Consider the following 15,191-nt stretch of genomic DNA (forward strand, 5'->3'; position numbering starts at 1 on the left):
ACTAACAATACTCCTAAACATTTAATTATCTAGGAGATAATTAAATACATACAGATAGTGACAGGAAAGTCTCTAGGACAGAGACACCTGGGAAGGCCTGGATCAAAGCATTCCTAAGGGCTCCTTGATGTTGGGTGTCAATTCTGCACCCCCCTTCCCCCGCCCCCCAACAGAAGATCACAGGGGTTCTCTCTGACCAACAGTCAATGGCTCTTTTAAAGAAGTCACCCATCCCAGCCGGTGTGGCTCAGTGGCTGAGTATGGACCTATGAACCAGGAAGTCACGGTTCAATTCCTGGTCAGGGCACATGCCTGGGTTGTGGGCTCGGTCCCCAGTGGGGGGAGGGAAAGGCATGCAGGAGGCAGCTGATCAATGATTTTCTCTCATCATTGATGTTTCTATCTCTCTCTCCCTTCCTCTCTCTGAAATCAATAAAAATATAATTTAAAAAAAAAGAAGTCACCCAATGCAGAAGTAACAGGTAAGGTTTATTGCTAATTCAAGTCCAGTTTGAAAACTTGATTTTTCTGCAACAACCAATTCTGCTGCTAACCTGGGAGCAGAGGGCCTGGGGGCTGCATATCCATTTCACTAATCACCTGCAGAAATGCAGTCATGTGGCTGAAATGTGTACCCAAGGCGGCCATGGAGCTACATTGAAATTCCCCTCACACGGGGCCGGTCATGCTGAACGCAGTCCTTTCCACACACTGTCACAGAAAATCCCTCTTGTACATATGCCCCCTGTGATTCAACTGTGCTATTTTGTTTTTCCCCCCAGGAGATGTTTATGGATAAGTCCTTTTTGCTGCCTAGATTGTAAAGGAGGTTCTCTCAATGCGATGTTTATTTGGCAAAAGAAATAAGTTAGAGCAATGCACACCAGGACGGTCCTCCCAGGCCCATCACCCTTTGCTGTGCCTCATTCGGAGCACCTGCCCAGGCCCACCTCCAGGGGAGCAATCAGGGGAGGTGGCTCCACCAACAAGGCTGCGGGCTTCTAGAGAACAGGCTCAGCCAGGCCCGCAGCAAACGCCCACTGCGTGAGTTTTCTCTTTGGGCACAGAGCCAGGTCCATCTAAGTACACTTCCTGGAGGCTATGTCCGCACAGCGAATCCCACCACCCTTCCAAAAAACCTTCCAAAGGAAAGACAAAAGCCTGGCTTACACACTTCTTAAAGTTCTGAAGACAAAATATTAAACTGAGGGTGATGTGGGCAACACAGTGAAGTTGACAGTTCCTACAGCCAAGCATTGTTAGGTTAGGGGGCAGAAATAGAATACTGGGGACCAGCTATAATTGCAAGAAATATTAATCATGCTCTGTTAACCGTGATTGTTTTGTTCTGATTAAAGACGGCACATTCTAATCTGGCTGGAAGTTGCATGTGGGACCTGGGAGCTCACCTGGAAATGCCTAGTATCATGAAAAGATTCACAACCTTGTTGCAGAAATCAGAGCTGCTAGCCCTTTTCATATCACCAGCCCTTTGAAGACCCCCTAGTCCTTTGCATATTGACAACCCTTTGAAGACCCCCAGCCTTTGCATACCCACAGGCCTTTGCAAATCTCCAGCCTGCATTACCTGTTAACTGCCCATTTGACATACCCTTCTGCCTACTTCCCCACATAATCTTTGTCCTTCTGCCCAATATAAACAGCTGGCTTATGGGAGGGGGGGCGGGTTTCAGAGCAGATTTTTGTGGATGACCTGCTGCTCTCCCATACTGCCGGCAGTATTGGAATAAACGCTCATATATCATTCAACCCTGTTTCTGCTTAATTGGCTCAAGTAGTGAAAGGCAGCCGGACCCATTGATTGGCCAGTTACAGCATCATCATGGCTCATCCAGAGGAATCTCCAAATAGCAATAGAATGGGTGTGTCTGCACCTTTGGCATTTGTGTCTTTACTGAATTTTATCTGCCCTCTCTCCCCGACATTACAATCTCCTTGAAAGCAAGAGCCATTCTTTCTTATCGTCATAATTCCTCAAAGCACCTAATCCTGTGGTTCACACACATGGTGAACACGATAAAAGTCGAGAATAACAATGTTTCCCACAGATTGTTTTTAAAAAGTGTGAGAGCAATTTCCGTAAGAATACCGGTGACAGGACTATGGACCTTCCTTAATGTTGGGCCAATACACTGTTGAGGAGATATCCTCGGATTCAGCATTTGTTCCTTCATGTATTCAACACTCATCCATTTCCTCACTCGTTCTTTCAAGAGACATCTGTGTCAGGTACCAGGTCTTTTGTTCCGGATTCAATAGAGCCAAAGCACTCATAATGCGCAGGAAAACAAGAGAACGGGAGGGAGCTGTGTTTTCAGACAAGGGAAGCTCCTCACACATTCACCAGGACCTCAGCACAGTCTTCCGCGGCCTCCCTGAGGCCCCCGGCCTTCTGAAGGCATCGGGAGTTGACAGCTCACCCGGGGGCACAACCACAGACAGGGAACAGCTACATGAACAGAAACACAATTCCACGTGGGTTCCTCCGTAGACAGCGTTTTCCTTTTAAAACAGTTTCCCAATGGTGTCACTAAAAAATAACAACCGCAGGGTAGATATTTTTATCTCTACCACTGGGCAGGTATTTCTCTCCTCTTTTATTAGCAGTTCCTGTAGGGGCTCAATCCCTGCCTCCAGGCTGCACAAACACACACAGCCAGCCCCAACTCCTAACTCCCAGGGAGTGAAGGAATACTGGGCTTCTTTATCAGTCACTGTGTTCAAAGGTGACAGGCTTTTCTCTCTCCCACTCGGATTTAACTCTAATTGAAACGGACAGGTTCAATCTTGGTTAATTTTTTAAAAAAACACCCACAGGAATAAGAGCCAATAAATTCATCCTCAGGTGTCAGAGGGAAGAAGAGAATCTGCTACTTTCAAGTCCTCCATTTACTCATCCTGAAATGATGGTGACAGTCGGGTTCTCTTACCAAGTAGAGCTTCATGGATGGTGAACAACAGACCTGAATTTATACTGACCAGGGAACCTTCCAGACAAGAGTAGGACATGATTATCCTGACAGGAGACAGTCTGGAGAGAGATGGAAAATTCAGGCTGGCTGGATGTTAGGGCCACGTCTGACTATTCTCCTCCCTCACACGAACTGAGAGCAGCCTGAGGAACCTGAGGAAGACAGGACCCCATGCGTTCACACAGCACTCCCAGCTCCAAACCCAGCAATGGTAGCTGGACTTTCTTTTTTTAAGAATGGATTAAAAATGACATGTACAGATGAAATGGTAGACTGTCTGGAACTTGCTTAAAAATAATGGAAAGGGGGTGGGAAGTGAGTGGAGCAGAGATGAAACAAGATTGGCCAGGGGCTGATCGTTATTGAAGCTCCGTGAACATATTATAATAGTGAAGCCCCCATACACCGTACTGCGTTGGAAAGTTTCCATTGCTTATACTTTGTTCCCCATCACTCCACACCAAGTGACAGTACCCCCCTCCTCTGACTCTTCGTTTCTAGTAATAAAGGGCTTTTAAAACTCCCAGCCAGAATCCTGGGCTACTTGTTTTCTCTTTGTAACACTGGCAGTTTCTGTTCTGTAAATACCTTAGGATATGTACTAAAAATATAAAAACCAGCCTGCATAGAGGCTAAATTCACGATGCTGTTTTCTCAGGGGAGGGAGGGAGGGTAACACTGCACCAACACCCTGGCTGCAGGAGTCCAGGAAATAAAGTGTCCGTCCAGCCTTTTTGCCCTCCACAAAGGGAGGAAGGCTCCTGTGTCAGGGAATTCTTCAAACATAGGAAGGGAGTTCAGAGGCGGAAGAGTCAAAATATTAGCACTAATTATGGGAAGTTATCAGTAGCTCCAATTTTACATAGTGTACGGGAACTGAAACTCGGAGGTTGTAAGTGACTTCTCCACGGTCACAGAATTAATAAGCGGTGGAGCTGGGCCTGGCTACAATTGCCACCAACACTAGGGAGTCCTGCTCTGGGCCAGGGACTATAAATGCGTTGTCTAAAGTAATCCTCTAATTACTTCTGCATATACAGCTATATAGCTCTATAACCTGTTTCTCAGCTAAAGAAACTTAAGTTTAGCTCTGACCGGTTTGGCTCCGTGGATAGAGCGTCGGCCTGCAGACTGAAGGGTCCCAGGTTCGATTCCGGTCAAGGGCATGTACCTTGGTTGCGGGCACATCCCCAGTAGGGGGCGTGCAAGAGGCAGCTGATCAATGTTTCTCATCGATGTTTCTAACTCTCTACCCCTCTCCCTTCCTCACTGTAAAAAATCAATAAAATACATTTAAAAAAAAAAGAAACTGAAGTTAAGAGAGGTCGGAAGACTTGTCCAAGGTCACACAGATATGAGTGACAGGCGGTCTCAATCCATCCCCCTCCCCTTCTGTGGTAGTCCTCACTTCCTCCCCAATTCCCCTGAGAGCCCTTCGCCAGTCCTAGGAATGGATAAAGCAGCCTGCAGATGAACCAGACATTTGCATTCCAAGCCTCTGGAAGGAGGCTAGGCTGGCACAGACGATGCCAATAAAAACCACGTGGGCCGAAAGGTGAAAGAGTGGACACAATTAACATACCTAACACAAAAGCGAATTCCTGCCTCGTGGTGCCTTATCAGCAGCTGACAGGATTCGCCTGCTGCTTCCCCTCACCATGGGTTTGAGCTCCAACCAGCACACAGCTGGCCTGCGGAGCCAGGAGAGAATGAACCGGAAGCCCAAGGCCCCCCCCACCACAGCTCCTATTCAGCAGCTCCTCAGGTGGCCAGCTCGGGGACACAGTGACCAAACCAAGCGCTGTGACCCCAGCTCCTCAACACACACTCACTCTGACACACATTCTCGCTCGTGATTACACACACATCTCTCAGAGACGTTATCTCTCCCTCTCCCTCTCCCTCCCCTCCTATCCTCTCTCTCTGCCCCCCCACCCCCCACTCCCAGCTCAGCAGGAACCCTGCGGCCTGAATCTAAGCCACTGCCAGGCTTCCTAGCCCCAGTGACCACCCCAAGCCACAGGCAGGCCTCCAGCTCCCGCACAGTGTCACCCTCATGTCACCCCTCAGAGACTTTGATCGGTGCCTCCCACTCCTCACTCTCACCCATTTCCCACTTCGGTACCCTTTGTTCCTGCTCACTCAAGGATCTTGTAGAAAAGCCACATCAGTTGCTTCTGCTAAAGAGAGAAGATTTTAACTCTTAGGTAGGGGTAGGGCTGTCAGACTTAGCCAAATAAAAAACAGGACGCCCAGTTAAATGTAAATTTCATTTAAGCAACAAATAATTGTTTTGTATAAGGATGCCCCCATGCAATATTCGGGACATATACAAAACAACTTTTGTTGTTTAGCTGAAATTCAATTTAACTGGCTGTCCTATATTTTAACTGGTGACCCTACACCAAGCATGTCAAACTCAAAGGCTAACACGGGCCAAATAAACAAGTTTTAAGTTTATGTGGGCCGCAAAAAAACAAAAGCTTCAATTTTCATAGACACGTAGGCTTATTCCGAAAAGTATAGCATAAAAAAAAAGAACAAGAGCAACGATAAAATTAATGTTTTCTTCCTGACACTTGGCATCTCTTCTCTGCTGCTATCTTTCCTACTTCGGGGGAAATCTTGTTCACAGTGATTACTTTCAGAACTGACCCAAGGTGAATGCCAGTAATTCTGGATCTGACAGGAGACTTATTTCCTTTCATAACTGTAAATAACCGCTCACACCGTTATACTGGCTGGGCCACAAAAATCTTCGTTGTGGGCCGCATGCGGGCTGAGAGTTTGACATGCTTGCCCTACATGGTTGGCGGTGCAGGGGGGTGGGGGGAGGAGGGGTAGAATAGGAGGTTCCCAGAAGAACGAAACATCTGGGAAGGAAAACACAAGAAGGAATTGTGAGGATTACAGAAGGGAAGGAGGGGACCCGCTTCACTAAGGGGCTCTTTACCCAGAAGGTTTCCCGGGTGTTATTACATTTGAGTTTTCTGGTGATTCTGTGCATTACACAGAATGAATTTATCCCCCTTACAGATTTAGAAAAAAAAAAACATGATTAGGGAGCAAGTGACTTGTAGAGCATCCCATGGATAATTCATAAAAGGCAGGACTGTAATCCGGCGGCTTCCCGGTACAACCCGAGTGCTATTTCTCCTCCATACAGCTGCTTCACTGCTTTGTAATTGTTACAGGCTGTACATAAAGAGGGCCCGACAGTTTTCTTTCGTCTTCTAATGCAGTTGTTACTGAAGTTAGCCAAATATTAATAAAAGGAAGGAAGCAAAGGAAGTCAGACATTGTTGAGCCTAATGGGCTGGGGAGCATGAGCCTGTCTGCTTGATGGCCAAAGATTAACACCCCTCCTGTACTGCATTAAGCACATGCACCATAGAAGTCAGAATGGCACAGGGGGAGGTGTTGGACCACAGAGTCCTGTCTGTCTCGCGTGGGGAAGGAATCATTGGCTAGGGGGTGGACCCATCAGAGGCCCGCCGAAGCTTGGGAAGTTGATTCGTTATTTTCAAAAAATCCCTGGTTCTTCCCAAGCCGAAGATGATAACAAACAAACAAACAGAGGAACAAAGAAGCTCTCTCTCTCTCTCTCTCTCTCTCTCTCTCTCTCTCTCTCTCCCCCACTAGTAGCACAATGGCCACATTCGTTAGCATGTTCTCTGCATAAGCAACCATGTGGTTAGGCCACCTGGGGCCCACAAGAGACCACGCAGGCTCCAAAGGACGGAGCTTCAATATGAAACAGGATCTCTGGACACTGCCCTATGTTTCAGCCTTGAAGACAAGACTGGATTTTTTTCTATGGCAGGACAGATGGAGATAGGACGCTGGAAACCTACGAGGGGGGCTCCTTTGATTTTGCATCAGAAATAAATGCCGCCACATCACGGTCTCCCCGCTTCCCTGGAGATCCCGTGGCACAGCCCGCGTTCCACCGACAACACATGCATAAGGAGCCCATTCAAAATGGCACCCTGGGCTCACACATATTTACAAAGCGCCGCTGTCCACTTACAGAGACCATCCTACTAACAGAGAGACCACCGGACCCTTTTCTCCTCTTGGCCACTCACCCCAATAAAGCACATCACCAGCAAGGACCTGATTGTGTTCTAGTTCCCTGACACAAAGGGAGAGAAAAAGTCAAGAAAGGAAGGGCAATGTTTCACTCACGATGACCACTGCTCCCCAATTTTCAGATGAGGAAGGTCCTGGGGAATTTGATTCAACACTCTTAACAGGGACCCAAGTTTTAAGAAAAGGCTCCTCTATCCTGGCATCCCATGATCCATCATTTTCCAAAGAACACAGTCGGTTTGGTGTTCATTTGATAAAAAAAAAAAAAAAAAAGTAAAGAAAGAATTTGTCAAATGGACAGTGGGCAATGCTTCTCCCCCTGCCCCCTCCAAGCTCCTGACACTCACAGCACACAATGGAGGGGAAATGGCCATAAACATGACTTAATATGTGCCCTTTTGAAGTGGAGTAACTGTCGGACAAGTGACTATAAAAATAACACCGCTGAGGAGATCCAAATTTAATTCTGCTTAGTGAATTTCCAGATCAAAATGAACTCAGTTAATCTGTCCAAGTTTTGCTTTTGTGCTGTTTTGTTTTGTTTGCTTCTAAAATTGCCTTTCTTTTCATAGATACGAGCGGACTCCACTTATGACAGAAAAAGGACTTGCCGGCCTCACACACCATCACATAGGCAGAGCGCATGGCTGTCAGACAGCTGCCAGTTTCTCAGGAGTACTCAGGGGGTGGCGAGCACCCCAGCACCTGCAGAGGTGGGCGGGGTCGGGCAGGGGTTCCCCACAAGCTGTGATGGCCAAGTCCAAGGGCACAGGGGCTGAGACCGCCTGCTCAGGAGAAGGGCCCAGCTCTGTCTGTCCTTGCTTGGGTACTGACCACTTACTCCTTTCTATTCCCCCCTCTTTCTTCTCCTATTCTCCCCCCCCCCCCCCCACACACACACAACACACACAGCCAGACACAGGCTCCGGAGCAGCAGACAACTTAACACGTGGTCTTTCGGGCCACAGAGGAGTCTCCAGCTTTCTTGTGGAAGAGGGCAAAGAGCCATACTCCATCCCCTGCCTGCCCCAGCCAGCACCCAACCATTCCCACCCGCAGGGCATTCAATGGCAATTACCAGGGCCAGGGTAGTGCAGATTAGGGCAGGACAGTCATCTGGAGACTTAATTAAGGGCCGTTAGAAACATTCCAGCAGGGGGAGAGGGAAGCGGGAGAGGGAAGCGTGCAAGGAGGTTTTCTTTTGTGTTGAGTGTGAGTGTGAGTGTGAGTGTGAATGTGAGTGTGAGCCCTGCAAGCGGCGCCTTGTTGGACTCCCCAGCAGTCCTGCAGCAGAGGGCTCACCTCGTTAAAGACTGCAGGTGAGAAAAACTCAATTTCATTTTGGATCTAACATTGTTCAGAGATTGCTTTTGAGAAGGCCAGACAATTAAATCATTTTACTCTTCACAGTTTATAAAACCTAAATCTACAGAAAACATAAATTCTGGCCAATTCGAGTTTAGTGTGATCAGGTTTCCATCTACATTACATGAGAAGACTTCAAAGCAGGGCTTGACGGGATCACTGCTCCAACTGCATTGAATACTCAGCCTGGCTTATTCATTCCAGGGCACTGGCCCCTGTGGACAGAGAGGGGCGCATGAGCAGAACTTCAGGACAGAGCAAAGGCCATGAGGGTGGTGGGGTCGGGAGAGCTGGGATCACGGTCCCCAGAGCTGGTGGCAGAGCCGGGACAACCGCAGAGGACTGGGGACTCCCAGGTCAGCGCTCCTGCCATCGCTTCCTTTCCTTAAATCAAGACCCCAGACATAAGACTTGTGACTCCAGGCAACTTGTGAGAGGACTCTGTCCAGTAGAACAGCTCAAGGCCCGGGAGTTATCAGCTCCTTCAGAGGCCTGGCAGGAATTTCCTGTTATGTGATCTGGGTCTTGCAAATGGCCACAACCAAGCTGAGGCTGCCCCTTCTTCCCCTCCCCCTTAGGAGAAATGACTGCTCTTAGTCACCAGTTGCCTACAGGGCTCCGAGGACTGGGCCCAGCTCCAAGAATGTCCAAAGGACGCCAGCATGAGGGTCTGCTCCGAGAACAAAGAGCAGGCCAGCCCAGGGGACAGTGAAATCCCAGCTCCAGGCAGCTCGGCTCTGGGTCAGCTGTGGCTCTGCGCAGAGGAGTAACAGTCAGCAACATGGAACCCTCTGGACGCAGGGCCATGCGCCTACTTGTTAACAGAAACCTGGAGGTGCTTCTGGTTTTCCGTCATGTGTTTTTTTCAACCGTAAAAGACATATTACACACAAAAACATACATGCACACACATGCACAGCCACCAGGCAGGGAACTAAAGGACTGCAGCACTCGAGGCAATCCCCACCCATGTCCCCATCACTCCCCCAGCCCCTCCAGCAGTAACCACCATCTGGCTTTTGGGAATCATTATTTCCTATCATTTTTACTATTTGTGTGCGTATCCCTGAAGATCACAGTTCAGTCTTGTCTATCACTGGACAGTTCACTATAGCTACTTACTATCTGCTCACTTTGTTTCTAATAGAGTATTCAATTGCATGGATATGCTTCGTTTATCCATTCTGCTGTCCGTGGACATTGACATAGTTTTCAGATTTTGGCGACTACAAACAATGCTGCATGAGTATTCTTGAACATGTCCCCTGGTCCTCAGGTGCTGGAGTTGCTCTGTAACCACACTTGACAATAAAACACTGCATCGTGCAGAACACACTCTTCACCTCACCTAAGCAATGACAATCTCTGTTCCAAAGCTGTGCTGCCTTTGCCTCCCCACAAGACATTGCGAAGCCCACCTGCTTATACAGAGGAGCAGCCCCTGTGACTCAGAGGCCAAGAAAGCCGCATCCATCACCAGACTGGCACATTAAAGCTCGGTCCTAACACCGCCTCTGTAAGACAAAGCCCAAGACTTTAAAATCCTGAGCTTAACCAGAACCAACAACTCAAACAACTGAGCTTTCCAAACGCCCCCAAAAGAACGAGATGGCATCTCCAATCCGGAGCATACACACCTGCCCATACTATGAACTGTAAGTAATAACCACAAATGTGTCCCTAAGAGATTGAGTGCAGAAAGACTGCACGCTGATTAATCCCAGTCGGCAGGAGTGGCAGGAGAGGGGGGTGAAGGGTGAGGAGGGGTCCTGGAGGTGCCCCGGCCTCCACGCACCTGTACACCGGCTGCATCTCTCTTGCGATGCCAATGATGGCGCCTGGCAGGAAATTGTCAAACTCCTCGAACAATTCCCGGATGTTGGTCTTGTACTTTAGGTCTAGGTCCAGCTGTATTATCTGCAGGATCTCTGGAGGAAAGAAAAAGACAACAATAAGACACAGACACACATCCTGGGAGGCTCAGCTATTTATAGAAAATGAGTGGAAGGTGCAGAATGGGGTTCTGGATTATTCTTGCTGTCCCTGCAAAGTTAGCGCTGGAAACACAGAGCCTTCCTTTGCCAGCAACCCCCTCCGCAAGATCAGAAGTCTCTAGAAACAAATGTCACATATCTTTCCTTCCAATTGTAGACACATTTTATTTTAATCCAGATGACCATATGCTCCAGTTAAGGCCTACTGTCCCAGTGTAATTGTCAACAGCGCACTGTTTCATTCTCAAACACATCTGACAGTTTATGAACACCCTACTTAAAACGGAAAGCATACAGGTGTTGCTCTTTGGGGCACAGGGGGTATATGACCCACGGGAGAGAGGGGTAAGAACTGCTATTGTTTTAAGCTCTCATAAGTACATTCTGGAAACCTAAACACATATCAAGTCAGACAAAGCAAGTCTCACAATGACCTGGCACGGAAGAGCTGTTGGCTTCCGCTGCCTCCAGATAACTCAGGAGTGAGTAGGGAGGAGGGGGGTGTTGACCAAGTTCATTCTCGCATCCTTCACCTGACCAAGCCTGTCTGAGCCCCCCAACTATGCTGAGGACCCAGCCCTAAAGGAGAGACATGCGGTCACTAAAATCAGGGAGGGAGAGACTGATGCTGACATGAAATGGAAGAGGGACTGGGGAGCTCTGAAGAGGGGATTCTTGGGGTTAAATGATGAAGAGCGATAGTAGTACTTGGTACTACGGAGAAGGCCTAACTAATGGGAATCAGACCACATGCGCGTAAGGTGCAGCTCTGCTGCTACTGCCAAATTTGTAATCCTGGGGAGATTATTTTACTTCTCTAAATCTTAGTTGTTTCATTTGTTGAAGTGGGAACAATACAATGTGCCTGGTGAGGCTGAGATGCCAAGAAGATGGGACAACAGTGGGAAACGTCACCTACACAGGCTGTGGAGGCTACAGGGGCCCAGGGCTTGGAGAGTGGGAGACTTGCAGAGGGAGGCCTGAGGCAGTCTAGGAAAACTTAATAAAAGAGAGTGCATGGGCTGGCCCTCGACATGCGGGCAGCATGGAGAGGAGATGCAGCACCACCACCATCCGGGGCATCAGGGCTCCCGCCTGGCTCTTCACCAGCCTTTTGGCATCTGCCCACCGCAGAGGCCCCGGCTGCCTGAGGACAGGCTGCCCCCAGACGCCCTCTGAAGACAGGCACTCCATCTTTGGTGTCTCAGCCTCCATTCACTCAGTACAAGGCTTGGAATCCCGTAAATACTGAGGAATGTTTGTGGAATTTAAGTGCCATTCTCTAAATTAGTTTATGAAGAAATCACAGCTTACTATTTAAGAAAAACTGAATCATTTGTTCCTCACTCTATTTTCCTTTGTGATGCAGAAACAAAACATGAGTTGACATTCTCCATGAGTTTCCTGAAAAAGAAAAAAGTTATAGGAGATGCCCAACTGGTATGGCTCAGTGGTTGAGCATCAACCTAGGAACCAGTAGGTTATGGTTCAATTCTCAATCAGGGCACATGCCCAGGTTGTGGGCTCAATACCTAGTGGGGGGGGAGGGGGGGGCGGTGCAGGAGGGAGCCGATCAATGATTCTCTCTCATCACTGATGTTTCTCTCTCTCTCTCTCTCTCTCCCTCTCCCTTCCTCTCTGAAATCAATAGAAATATATATATATATATATATATATATATATATATATATATATATTTTAAATGTTATAGTAGGTAAGAATCCAGCTGCCCAGGCCAGAGGACAGTGAGAGGGCACCAAAGATAGCCGCTCTGGCCCTGTGGGCGGCGTATAGAAAAATGGGCCCCCAGGGCCAATGTGGGCCCTGCTGCCTGCCTGGCTTCACACTGCCCGCCCCATATAGACACATGAGTGAAACACTGCTTTCCTTCCTGCACTAGAAACAATAACAACCTAGAAACCAGGAAAGGTGATGGCTCCAGAGCTCCTTGTGGTGACCTTGCCGTCTCCCAGAAAGCTGCCCTGGGTCAGCAGTGAAGACGAGCAATGAATGGGCCACAGGCAGCGTCTCCAGGAGCCTGCTGCTCGCAGACACAGCCCTGGGAACAGAGGAGAGGAGCCTGACGGCAACCTTGGGGAAGAACAGCCTCCCAAGAGAGACTTGTAACCAATGAGAATTGTAACCATCAAGAAGCCATAATGGGCCCAGCCAGCGTGGCTCCGTGGTTGAGCATGGCCCTGTGCACCAGAAGGTCACTGTTCAGTTTCCAGTCCGGGCACATGCCCAGGTTGTCATCTCCATCCCCAGTAGGGGGCGTGTAGGAGGCAGCTGATCAATGATTCTCTCTCATCATTGATGTTTCTAATTCTCTCTCCTTCTCCCATCCTCTCTGACATCAATAAAAATATATTGAAAAGAGAAAAAGAAGCCACAATGCAAGGCCCCACAGCACACACACCCTCCAGCCATTTCTCTCCTTTCTTTTGGTCCACCTCCTGTGTCCGAAGCTCCCACACGCAGCTCTTACACTGGAGAGAGCAGAGCCTGTCTGAGCCTGGGACGGGGTGGCACTTCGTCCCAAGCAGAGAAATCACATCTTTGCAGGTTCTGTTGGGGAATGGGGGCCGGGAGTGGGCAAAGGGCAGTGGCCTGCAGAAGGGGAGGCCTCAGGTTGTTTGGAGGTGATTCTGTGGCCCTGTCACGGTTATAAGAGAAGGGTAAACCCCGTCCTCTTGGTACAGGGAGCACTTCAGTACCATCAGGGATGGCCAGAGAGAAGCACCCTTCCTTTGAGGGCTTTTAGGTGCCCAGCCTTGCACAGGCAATAGTTCATTTCTCATAACCACCCAGCATGTTTAGATGAAGAAAGAGAGGGTTAGGACAGTTAAAAACAATAGCCCGAGGTTCACAACAAATTAAGTGTTGGAGCTGGGATCTGAACCTAGGTCTGCTTGACTTCAAAGCCTAGCATGCTCTTTCCACAGACTCTGAGTCCCCTTCTGACCGGAAGGGAGCCCCACGAGGCAGATCTGGCTCCAAGGCTATGCACATAGAGGCCCAGGAGCAGGCAGAGGTGCCAAAGACCTTGACAGACAAGAAGCAGAACAGCGAGCTGGCCAAACGTGGCATCTAAGGGAAGTCCTCCACATGAAAACGGTAATTTCACTGTAATTAAACTCCCAATGGCCGTTCATTCAGTCAGTCAGTCATTCTTCAGTGAAAGCCTACACGTGCTATGTGTATGCTCCGGTCTCTCAAGGTCAGCCCACCCTACCTATTCTGCAAGGAGCAGCCCGAATGCCTCCTTCCCTGGCTGGCTTGGACAGGCCCTGGTCAGAAGTAGCTGCCTGCCTCCAGTCACTGTCACCTGTGCACCTGTCTCACCGCCCTCGCCAGAGAGGATGCTCCTTGAGGAAGGGAATGTGCTGGAAGGCAGAGCTCAGGGTCCTCAGGTGTCTTCCGAAGAGACACAGCTCCTTCATTCGGGCAGAGCCCTGGCCATAAATCGGGGCACTTTCCCTGCTCGTTAGGGACTGGCGGGCAGTGAGCCTGGAAAGGTCGTGCAGTCCTAGGACATGGTCATTTGAGATGCTTTTATACTTTTATAGATCCTCTTTCAGGAAGGGTCTGCTGAAGGCTGCTCACACCTTTTTCAAGAGGAACTTCACCAAACGAGGTCGACTGATCAGGAAGGAATGCAGCAGCAGCTCCAGCACTAAGAGGCCCCTGCACACCGATGTGAGAAGCCTGACCCAGCTGTCACCTTCCAGGCTGAGGCAGGAGGACACGCCCTTCTATTCAGGGAGGCGGACAGCCCCAAGCGCAGCCTGCACGGTCGGGCGGGCATCTGTCCAGACTGTTATCCTTTTATGTAATTATGAAATAAGATGCCAAGTTGTGAATGTCACTGCTGAAAAGAGGAAGATGCTTACCAGGAATGCTGAAATTCATTAGATTCTTTTAAAGGGCCCTGTTCCTCTGGCCTCTGGTCCTTCATGTAGTCATCTCTCTGTGGAAACTACACCTGGGGGTTTTATACATAATGCTGAAAGGCTGTTGTGAGAATGAAACAAGACTGTACAGTGGGGCCTTGACTTACAAGTTTAATTCGTTCCGAGACCGAGCTTGTTAATTCAAATTACTCTGTCAATTCAATGCAAAAAATCGGCGGAGAGACAGCTGGTATCTCAAAAAACTTGTTAGTCGGGACACTCGTAAGTCAAGGACCCACTGTATATGGAAAGAGCCACCTCGGTAGCCCAGAGAGGATGCTGGGCGGAGGACAGGTATAATGGCAGCAGAACCACTGAAATTTAAGGGATAAATAAGTGAGATAATTGTCCCCTAGCAAAGAGGAGATGAAATCTATAAAGAATATCTGAGAAAAAGAAGGACTCAAAGGAATAGTCAAGCATCTAAAGCTGGTGGAATGTTCACTATGTCAGAATCCTGCAAGAAGATAACAAAAAGATGGAACAATCTTGGATAACAGATCTGAAAGACAGCCTTATAATAAGGGACCCATATACCTGTTGCACAGATGAGGAAACTGAGGACCAAAGAAGAAGAGGGATTTGTCAGGGGTCAGACAGTCGAGCTAAGTAGCAAAACTGATCCCAGAATTCAGGTATTCTGACTCCCCAGTGAATGTTCTTATGCTAATTAGCTTCCCCTCCCACCATCCACTCCCAATATGGACCCTAAACTCCTAGAGAGCAAAAAACATTGTGTAATGGCCCGAATGGTCACACACAAGACTTGCTAGGCACCCAACACTAGCTCATGA

General features: G+C 48.7%; 1 protein-coding gene across 2 annotated transcripts in view; it reads right to left on the reverse strand.

Moving 5' to 3' along the window:
• The window catches only part of XXYLT1 (xyloside xylosyltransferase 1), a gene marked incomplete at its 5' end in the record, with an annotated part of 193,421 nt that overhangs the window by 92,813 nt on the left and 85,417 nt on the right, over window positions 1–15,191 (reverse strand). For both annotated transcript variants that reach the window (XM_081086547.1, XM_081086548.1), the window contains one exon: window positions 10,246–10,378. In XM_081086547.1, the coding sequence (XP_080942673.1) occupies window positions 10,246–10,378 (133 nt within the window). The remainder of the gene's footprint in view (window positions 1–10,245; window positions 10,379–15,191) is intronic.

Source organism: Myotis nattereri, assembly GCF_964212035.1.
Source record: "Myotis nattereri genome assembly, chromosome: 3".
Lineage (NCBI taxonomy): Eukaryota > Metazoa > Chordata > Mammalia > Chiroptera > Vespertilionidae > Myotis > Myotis nattereri.